Source organism: Hippopotamus amphibius, chromosome 1 (genome assembly GCF_030028045.1).
Source record: "Hippopotamus amphibius kiboko isolate mHipAmp2 chromosome 1, mHipAmp2.hap2, whole genome shotgun sequence".
NCBI lineage: Eukaryota > Metazoa > Chordata > Mammalia > Artiodactyla > Hippopotamidae > Hippopotamus > Hippopotamus amphibius.
In genome coordinates, this window is record NC_080186.1 from 121,194,737 (window position 1) to 121,205,565 (window position 10,829).

At 36.2% G+C, this 10,829-nt stretch overlaps 1 protein-coding gene across 1 annotated transcript; it reads right to left on the reverse strand.

Annotated features, from left to right (window-relative positions):
• Nucleotides 1-327: 327 nt before the first annotated feature.
• LOC130844200 (olfactory receptor 10X1-like) lies at nucleotides 328-1,293 on the reverse strand. The gene has a single exon (XM_057720469.1). The coding sequence runs from the start codon at nucleotides 1,258-1,260 to the stop codon at nucleotides 328-330; it is 933 nt and encodes a 310-aa protein (XP_057576452.1). The 5' UTR covers nucleotides 1,261-1,293.
• Nucleotides 1,294-10,829: the final 9,536 nt, after the last annotated feature.

Sequence of the window (10,829 nt, forward strand, 5' to 3'; positions counted from 1 at the left end):
AAGGTGCTACAAACCCAGAGGTTGATTGGCAGATGCTTAATATCTGCAGAGACTGCTATAGAAGTAGAAGAAGTTGGAGAACTGATAGTACTAGTAAAAGTAGAGTGGGGCAGTAGTAGATGTAGAAGATGTATAATTAGAAGAGATGGACAACTTCCTTAACCAGCTAAGTAAATGCTTATCATGACTTAGGTCCCAGATTCAGTTACTTGATCCCCATATGGCAACCTCTGGAAAAAGGCAAATGGTACAGCCTTCTCCAGATGTCACAGGGTAAATGCCTCACTGATTTCTAGGGACATTCAGTCACTCAGCAATAAACCAAGATTATTTATACAAGGAACCTGTCTTTCCAAGTACCTTTCTGAAAGCATTCTTCATGTCCTTATTCCGGAGGCTGAAAATGAGAGGGCTGAGGAAAGGAGTAATGACAGTGTAAGGGACGGCTATGAGTGTGTCATCTCCCCCTGATGCTTCTGGCTTCAGATAAATAATTGATGCAAAACCAAAGTGGATGATGACCACTGTGAGGTGGGAAGCACAGGTGGAAAATGCCTTCTGCTTGCCCTCAGCTGACGGGATCCTGAGGACAGTGGAAAGAATGAAAATGTAAGTGAGGATGATGAGCAGGAAGGTGCCTATCAAGCCTGACACTGAGATTGCTGTTACAATGAATTCTGTGAGTTCACTATCTAGACAGAAAAGCGTCACAACAGCCCTCATATGACAGAAGAAGTGTTTGACAAGGTTGGGGCTGCAGAAAGAGCCCCTGAATATCAGTGCAGTCTCTATTACAGAGACAAAGAAGCCAGCAATCCAAGCAGAGGCCACAAGTTTTCCACATACCATGTTGGTCATAAGCAATGGATATCTGAGAGGGTTGCAGATGGCCAGGAAGCGATCATATCCCATCAAAATGAGAATGAAACAGTTAGTGCCACCAAGTCCCAAGAAAGAACTCATCTGTAAGCCACAACCTATGAGTGAAATGTTTCTCTTCTTGGCCAGAAGATCTGCGAGCATCTTGGGGATAATAGTCAATGTGTAGCAGGTCTCAGAGAAAGAGAGTGCACTAAGGAAGAGATACATAGGGGTGTGGAGACATCTGTCCACCCACATAAAACCAATGATGGCCAGGTTACCTGTGAGTGTGACAAGGTAGAGGCAAAAGAAAACCACAAAAAGGGATGCCTGCACATGCAGGTAAACAGAAAAGCCAACAAGAATGAATTCTTTCAGGATGATCTGGTTGATCTTCATTGTTTGAACATCTGAAATCTGAAAGAAACAAGTAAATATTAAATTCCCATCATTATTTGAAATGTTTGGTGTGAATAAGACAAACAGTCAAGGTTACAAATACAAATTGATTCTTTTTTTAAAAAAATGAAGTACAGTTAATTTACAATATTGTGTTAATGTCAAGTGTACCTGTGTGATGCAGCAGCTATCTATTTTAAAAGATATCTATTTAGCTATCTATTTTACATTTGGTAGTGTATATGTGTCAATGATACTCTCTCACTTCGTTCCAGCTTCCCCATTCCCCCTCACTCCATGTCCTCAGGTCCGTTCTCTACATCAGCATCTTTATTCTTGCCCTGTCACTAGGTTCATCAGTACCATATTTTTAGATTCCATATATATGAGTTAGCATAAGGTATTTGCTTTTCTCTTTCTGGCTTACTTCACTGTATATGACAGACTCTAGGTCCATCTACCTCACTACAAATAACTCAATTTCATTCCTTTTTATGGCTAATATTCCATTGTATATATGTGCCACATCTTCTTTACCCAGTCCTTTGTCGAAGGACACTTAGGTTGCTTCCATGTCATGGCTATTGTACATAGTGCTGCAATGAACACTGTGGTGCATGTATCTTTTCAAATTAGAGTTTTCTCTGGATATATGCCCAGAAGTGCGATTGCAAGACTATATTGTAACTCTATTTTTAGCTTTTTAAGGAATCTCTATACTGTTTTCTGTAGTGGCTGCACCAATTCATTCTCTGTTTAGTTTAGCAAAACACTGTGTGTATGGAAATGGTGAGTTTTCATAATTTTTAATTCATTTTTCCTTCTTTATTGAACAATCTACTACTGATTACTTATTATGACTTTTTTTGGCTTATTTTTTAAAGGATTTTCTTGGCTGATAATTTAAAAAGGACAGAGACTACCCTAATTCATGTCAGGATGAAGAAATTCAGGTGCGTAAGGTGACTCAGATTTGGATCATATTCTGAACCCTGAAATTACTATCCAGTAGTTACTAGACAGAGTCAGGGTCTGACACAGCAAATTACACATATAATATTGTCTACAAACATCTAATGAGTGAAGGTTGACAGTTGATGTCTTAGGAATTTGTGGACTGCATTTGGACAATGGCTTACAATTGTAAGAGAAGTCCAAAGTTATTATCTCTCTTTGGAGAAGAGAGTTAGGTTCTGAAATATTAAAATTAAGTAAAGAACATGCTTCCTTTCCTCTACTCTGAAGGGAGGGAGGGAAAATAGAATACTCAAGGACCCTTAGGAGAAATTTTGATTAATTAGAATATATGTAGTCAGGTAACAATTGACATTTTGCCCATTTCTTCAATGCCAAGCTCAGCATATGAAAAAGATAAATGCTAGTGACATTATTTATTCTTTAATAATTCTACATCTCATTTAATCTCATTCTCCTTGAACTTCCACAACCTGTTTTTCTTTATATTTAATGCATTCCCTCATTTTTGTATGCATTGACCTATTTTTCCTCTACAACCATCAACCTAATTAATAATTCATTTATAGAGCACACATTTTGCCAAATTCTTTCATATGTTTATTGAATTTACTCTTCACAGCATAAAGTAAATGACATTGGGCAATAAGGAAATGTGTAGGGCTGGTGTGATTATTTTATTCATTTTAGAAATAAGATAATTGTGTCTATGAAGTGTCATACTTGTAACAGGAATCAAACTGCTTTGACTTAAATGGTACATTCTTTTCATTTATAGATGTTTTTTCCTTGAGGAAACAGACTATGTCTGTATTTCTAAGGGTAATAGAAAGCATTTCAAGAACATAATGATTTATATTAATTGTTGAATGAGTAGGTCAATTTAAAAAAAACTGATGAATATATAAAAATTTCTATTTTACTTTGTTATTCAGCAGTGTATATAGCATGTGATCTTGGGCATGGAGATGAACAGACTTTCAACTGTTCATTAGAGTTGGTTCAGGCTAAGGTTAAGCATTCTCATGCGAGATACCTCATTGTAGTTTTGATTTACATTTCTCTAATAATTAGTGATATTGAGCATGTTTTCATATGCTTTTAGCCATGCATATGTCTTCTTTGGAGAAATGTCCATTTAGATCTTCTGCCCATTTTTTAGTGGGGTTGTTTGGGTTTTTTTTGTAATAGAGCTGCATGAGCTGTTTGTGTATTTGGAGATTAATCCTGCGTCAGTCACTTCATCTGCAAATATTTTCTCCCACTCTGTGGGTTGTCTTTTCTTCTTTTTTTTTAAATAAATTTATTTATTTATTTTTATTTATTATCTTCGTTGCTGCACACGGGCTTTCTCTAGTTGCTGAGAGCGGGGGCTACTCTTCATTGCGGTGCGCAAGCACCTCATTGTAGTGGCTTCTCTTGTTGTGGAGCACGGGCCCTAGGCACGTGGGCTTCAATAGTTGCGGCACATGGGCTCAGTAGTTGTGGCTCACGGGCTCTAGAGCACAGGCTCAATAGTTGTGGCGCACGGGCTTAGCTGCTCCTTGGCATGTGGGATCTTCCCAGGGCAGGGCTCGAACCCATGTCCCCTGCATTGGCAGATGGATTTTTTACCACTGCACCACCTAGGAAGTCCTGTGGGTTGTCTTTTCATTTTGTTTATGGTTTCCTTTGCTGTGCAAAAGCTTTTAAGTTTAATTAGATTCCATCTGTTTCTTTTCATTTTTATTTTCATTACTTTAGGAGGTGGACCCAAAAATATATCACCTCACACCTATCAGAATGGCCATCATCAAAATGTCTACAAACAATAAATGCTGGAGAGGGTGCAGAGAGAAGGGAACCCTCCTGCACTGTTGGTGGGAATGTAAATTGGTACAGCTACTATGGAGAACAGTAGGGAAGCTCCTTAAAAAACCATATGAACCAGCAATCCCACTACTGGGCATATATCTGAAGACAACCATAATCGAAAAGATACACGCACCCCGTGTTCATTTCAGAACTATCTACAGCAGCCAAGAAATGGAAGCAACCTAAATCAGGGGCCCCCAACCCCCAGGCCACGGACCTGTACCAGTTCACTGCCTGTTAGGAACGGGCTGCACAGCAGGAGGTGAGTGGCAGGCTAACGAGGGAAGCTTCATCTGCCACTCCCTATCGCTCACGTTACTGCCTGAACTATACCCCCTTTCCCATCCGTGGAAAAATTGCTTTCCACGAAACTGGTCCCTGATGCCAAAAAGGTTGGGGGCTGCTGACATAAGTGTCCATTGACAGAGAAATGGATAAGGAAGATGTGGTACATATATACAACGGAGTGTTAGCCATAAAAAGAATGAAATAATGCTATTTGCAGCAACATGGATGGACCTAGAGATTATCAGACTAAGTGAAGTAAGTCAGACAGAGAAAGACTAATATCGTACGATATCACCTATATGTGGAATATAAAAATAAATTATACAAATGAACCTATTTAAAAAACTAAGTAGACTCACAGACTTTGAAAACAAACTATGGCTACCAAAGGGAAAAGGTGAGGGATAAATTAGGAGTTTGGGATTAACATATACACACTGCTATATATAAAATAGATGGTCAACAAGGACCTACTGTGCAGCACAGGGAGCTCTTCTCAGTATTCTATAATAACCTGTATGGGAAAAGAATCTGAAAAAGAATGGATATATGTATATCTATACCTGAATCACTTAGCTGTACACCTAAAACTAGCACAACATTGTAAATCAACTATACTCTAATATAAAATAAAAATTAAATTAAAAAAAGAAAAGCATTTTCATGGGAGGAACTAGCTGGTCACTGAGAATCAGAAGAGGCAGTAGGAAAATAGTCTAATTATAAATGTTTCCAGAAATAATTAACAACCTATGGATTCTACTGTATAGCTCCCTTTGATTCTTTGTCCTCTTAGACTTGACAAGACCCTTATTCTTTCATAGTCGTATGAGTCATGTGACCTAAGCTATCCTGTGAAGTCTTTCTCCATCCCTGTTTCCCTCTCTCACTGCATCCACACCTTCTTCTCTGTGAGTAATTATCTCCCAAAGAAAAGAGTAGAGTATTTGTCTGACTTCTTTCCTAAGCATATACTATGTTATAAGACCGTATTGAATTGATCCTTGGGCTTCATCAATACAGCCTTTTAGGTAAGCCTCCTAGTATCCAAACTCCGTGTGAGTCTCCTTAGTATCCAAATCTACACTTGCAAATTATTGTTTCACTTTCCTCTATAAAAGCTTTCTGAAGCATTCTGACTGCTTCAGAATAATTTATCTCCCTGTCAGGAAATGCTAAATTCTAACATGCCCTCTGTTTCCCCCTAAGCCATTTGAAAAATTCCATCAGTAGAGCAATTTTCACACTAAAGTTCTTAAGTTCTCATCACTCTTCACAGTAAATATGTAATAATGAAATTGTATGGGTTGTGACACTAATGGATTAACTAAGTACCACATGTGTGAAAATACATATTATTTATGTATATATTAATATTTATCACATATAATCATAAATATGTATTTATATTTATTATATTATATATACTGCACCCTACCCTCAGCTTTCTCTGAAGTGGTCGCTACATCTATTATTCTCAAATTTAATTTAGGATATGGATTTACTGACAAAAGAAATACACACGCTTCCCAAAGTTAAAGAGAAATGATAATTTGGAGAAAAGGTAGTGACAATTAATTATGATGAAAAGAGATTCAAACCATTAAGAATAGTTTCCTACCTTGTATATTTTATCAGGGCTCCAATGCCAATTCAGTGTTACAGTTATATTCTTCCAAGATAGACTTTACATTGTTGGAAGCATGCTTTGTTCTTCACTTAGAAGAAGAAAAGATGAACTTAGTATGAAAATCACTGGTCCAAGGCTCTGGATTCTTAACTTTATCGCTGTTACTTTGGTGACTTTGGGAAAGTCCCTGTCCCTTCTGGGTCTAAGTTTCCCTACCTAGAAAGTGAGAAAAGAGGTCCTGATTTTCTGCACTTCAGCTTTCGGTGGTGCTAGAGTTTGTTGACATGAGGTATAAGGCTAGGCCATATGTGCTAGTTCCCAACACTCACTAAATTGCAGTGGCTTAGAGCCTTTCCAACTACCCCTTTAGAGATATTATCTGATAATCATTGGGGTTGAGGTTCCTCAGCTCTAGAGGTTTGGTTCTGATTAAGAGATCTTCAGGGATTTCTCTCTTTTTTTTTTTTTCATCAGAGAGAGCAAAAGATTTTTCTCTTTCAACTTTGTAATTTGTTCTCATTAGTTGCAGGGCTTTGTGTAACATGTGACTTGAAAAAATCTTCTGGTTATCTCTAGGGATTTAAAACTTGCAGAATTCATTTTCTGCCCATAACCAAGAGTTCCTGCAACTTCATAAGTTTTGTTTTGGCAAGGAGGAGAGTAAATGGCATCACTAATACTCATTCAGTTCACTTTTCCACTCATCATAAGCACTTTTCCTCTAACCACTGACTTCTTCCCTGTGTATTGTCTAAGAGCTTAAATACTGTACTATGGGAGAACTCAGAAAAGTATTAATAGTATCTTCTTACAAGGATTGATACCTTGGTAGACGAAATGTCATGGACCCAAATAGGGTCTGCTTGCCCATTTCCAGTAAAGCCAATGTACTGATTTTGGGTATGATGAAGGAAAATGCAGCATTTATTGCAAAGCCAAGCAAGGAGTATTGGTGGCAGTGCTCAAAAAATCTGAACTCCCCAATGGATTTCAGGGAAGGATTTTTAAAGGCAAGTTGAGGGAGAGAGTTGCAGGATGTGTGATCAGCTCATGAATAATACTCTGATTTTTTGATGGTGAGATAACAAGGTGGTATCACAGGGGTTAACAGTATCAATCCACAGCCTCCAGCCAGTTTGGGGGCTACATGCTCATAGTCATCATGCAATTAACTTCTCCCACCTGATGGGTGTTTTAATATCTGTAAAACAACTCAGGAATATGTACTTTCTCCAGGGAGAAAGTAAAGATTCTCTCACTCTGCTATATGTTTGATGTATTGTTTAAAGCGTTACAAGTTTTCCTGGCCCAACTGCTATTTTTTTACTACATATTCACATTCTTCCAATTATTAGCAATTGAGCCAGACCTTTGTGACTCAGCAGAGGCTTAGGAGACTATAGCTTTCCTACATATAAGAGCTAGCCAGAGGACATGGGACAAAGGAAGGCCCCATAGGGTCCTGCTTGGTTACAATTCCCCATTTTCTTTGATATTCCACAGTCTTGAGGGGGAACAGGTGCAGAACAAGAAAGGGAATAAAGTTATGGATAGAGTGGTTAATCATAAGCTTGACAGAGTAAGTTGGTTTTAGGGGGACCTATTTTCAGCATGAAAGAGCTAATGAAAGTGACTTATCCTGTAGTGTGCTGCAGACTCAAACAAGATAAAAGAAAATGGACTAGAGTCGTTGGCAGAGGTGACATGGAGAAGAAGTGTTGGGAATACCTCTAAAATAACAAATGTTGAGATTATAGTTCATGATGGGATAAAGTATCTTGTTGTAGTCCAACACTTCCACTGATATAATGACTACATAAAATTCATTAAATAAACATATTTCCAAAGTAGTATAGATATGTAGATATTGGGTTGCTCAAAAAGTTCGTTTGGTTTTAAGTAAAACTAAAAGACACATTTTTCATTTTCACCAAGAGTTTTATTGAATAATGCGTTCATTAACTTAATGAACTTTTTGGCCAACCCAATACATAGATATAATGACACTGAGATTTTTAAAACCCTAAAAGAATAAATGTGGATGATTAAGGAGCACCTGGAAAGATGCTAAGCATTATAAGTCATTAGGATATACAAATTAAAAGCACAATGTGATTCTACTGCAGAATTATTAGAATGTCTAAAATCTTTTTAAAAATTGGCCATACTAATATTAGTGAAGATTTGGAAAACCTGTAACTCATACATTCTATTGGTGATACAAAAATGAAAAAACATATGGGCATTTTGGTGAACATTTTGACAATTTTTTAAAAAGTTTAATTTACTCATGTTTTAGACTAAGTGTTATATATTAAATGTATTTGTTATGCCCTCTAAATACAGCTAAATAACCTGGAAATAATTGAACAATCATAAATGATTGAAAAGTGAAAAGGAGAATATGGATTGGCTAGGGACTTCAGGCCTTGAAGAATGTAGCACAGTGAGATCCCAAATATTTTATTTTATCCCCCATTTATCTCAGACTGGGATGTGGAAAGCCTTGCAACCTTCAGGCAGAAGCTGCCAATGGGCAGGAGCAAAAAAAAGAAAAAAAGAAAAAAAAAAGGAAGGAAATTAAAGGAAATAGTAAAAGTATGTTATCTCTGGCCAAAAAATCAGGAAACCAGAAAGAACTTAATAGGGAGATACATAGTCAATGGCAATGGAGACTATTCTGCCTGAGCTGTAGTTTCAGCAGGCCTGGAATTCTAACTCACTCCCCATCTCATACCAGCCAGCCCTGCCTGTTTGCCTACAGTATCACTGCCAGTGCAGCCTAGAAGGTAACCCGTCCTATACCTTATATCAAGAGAAACCATATCCTGTACCACAAGAAAATGATCAGAAAATAATGCATGGGTCATAGAGGAGGTCTCCTAGAAAGTAAAAATAATACATGTAACTGAATCAAAATGAAATTACAACTTATCAAAATTTGTGGGATGCAGCTAAAGCCATACTAAAAGGTACATTTATAGCAATAAATGCTTATATTAGAGAAGAGGAAATGCCTCAAATAAATAATCAAAGGTCTATCTCCAGAAACTAAAAAAAGAACAAAATTGATTCCTAAATTCATTATAGGTTTAAGGCAATGTCTTTCAAAAATCCCAGAAAGATTTTGTTTGTTTGTTTTTGTAGAGAAAGACAAAAATTAATCTATATATGGAAAGTCATAAGCCCTTGAATATCTACAACAGTTCTTGAAAAAGAAGAGTAATAGGAAAGTAATCCTTCCATCCAATATTAACATTTCTTGTATAGCTACATTAATTAAGACAGTGCAATATTGGCAGAATTTATTATAGAATCTGACTTCATTTTTTTTTCCTGACAGTTTATAAACCTTTACATCCATTCCCTCTCCCTTTCTGCCACACATCTAAGCAAACTGTTAAAAAAGCCCAGTGCTCCAACCATGGAAAGCTTCTGCATGGGATGTCTCACCCTGTATTCACTCCCTAGTCCTCACAAAAATGCCAACCCAGTCTCCTTTTCCCACTGCATCAATGCACTTAAGATCTCTGTGGGAAATGCCCTTTATATTGGGAGTTGCCCATTCTTAGTAAGGGGAGGTAAATAATCTCCCCATATAAAATATTCCCTTACATTGTAAATATTGATATTTTAATATACTTCTGTAGCTCATTTTTTAAGAAAATTATTTAATGGAATTTAAATGCAATAGGAACTTGTTACTTTACATTTTTTTATATACATATATACTTATAAGTTTTGAATTGATCATCTTATCAAACTTCTCTGCAACAAAATGTTTATAGGCTGATTTTTTTAAATGTTTTAATATATTTTTGGTAAAAGACAAAATTTGGATAACTGTAAACAAAAATTCAATAGAAAATTATCCATGAACAAAGTGATGCTTTAAAAAAACTAATATATCCGTGAATAATATTTTTTTTTCTAAAACAAGATTGATCAGGATCATTTTTATTCCAATGTTTAAAAAATAAATGCAACTTAATTCTCTGAATTCCTTCTAAGTTATATTTCACTAGTAGTCTAATGGTCTTTCTAATTGAAAGTTATTATTTAATAATTATTTGGAGGATAACATTATTCCTTTGACTTTTTAAAAAAAAATAATGTGAAATCTACTGAACATGCAAAAAAAATCATTGCCTATCATTAACATTTAACTTTTCAGTTTGTTAAAAGTTTAGCATGATAGAATTTTCTGGTTATTATCAAACGATTGTCAATTATAATTGTTTACCTATTACTTATAAACATTTTGACTAACTTTCTCTATTCAGAAGTTTGGGGAAAATAAAAATATTATTGATTTCAATCACCTTATTCAGTAGATTTTTATTAAAATCCTCTTAACTTATAATATACTTTATCTATCTATAGATCTATCTTTCTATTTCCCTAATTTTCAAAGAGGTTTGAGTTACAGATTTCACTCATTCTCTTTAGGAAACTCTCTGTGATAAAACTTATCTGACAAAAATAGGACTTCTACTTCCAGAAGATGAACTGGAAATACTTTTCCTCATTCCTCCCACTTAGTACAACTAAAAAGTAGGCATTATACAAAAAACATATAGAAGAAGTCTCTGATGCTTTCCCAACAAAAATAAACAAACAAAAAAGCCCTGCTCCTTCTAGTCAAAAGACCAGGAAAGGGGCAGCCTATCAAGACAGAAGAAAAAATATTACTTAGAAAAGTACCATTTTACTACAGCCAAACACCACAGAAAATAACGCCACCTGCACCCATACCAAAAAGTGTGGGGAGCTTGAACTTTCACCAAAGAGGCTATAATAAGGTGCCGTAACATCTTCTCTG

Coding starts and splice junctions, on each gene's coding strand:
- LOC130844200 (XM_057720469.1), bottom strand. CDS start 1,260: ATGAAGATCAACCAGATCATCCTGAAAGAATTCATTCTTGTTGGCTTT.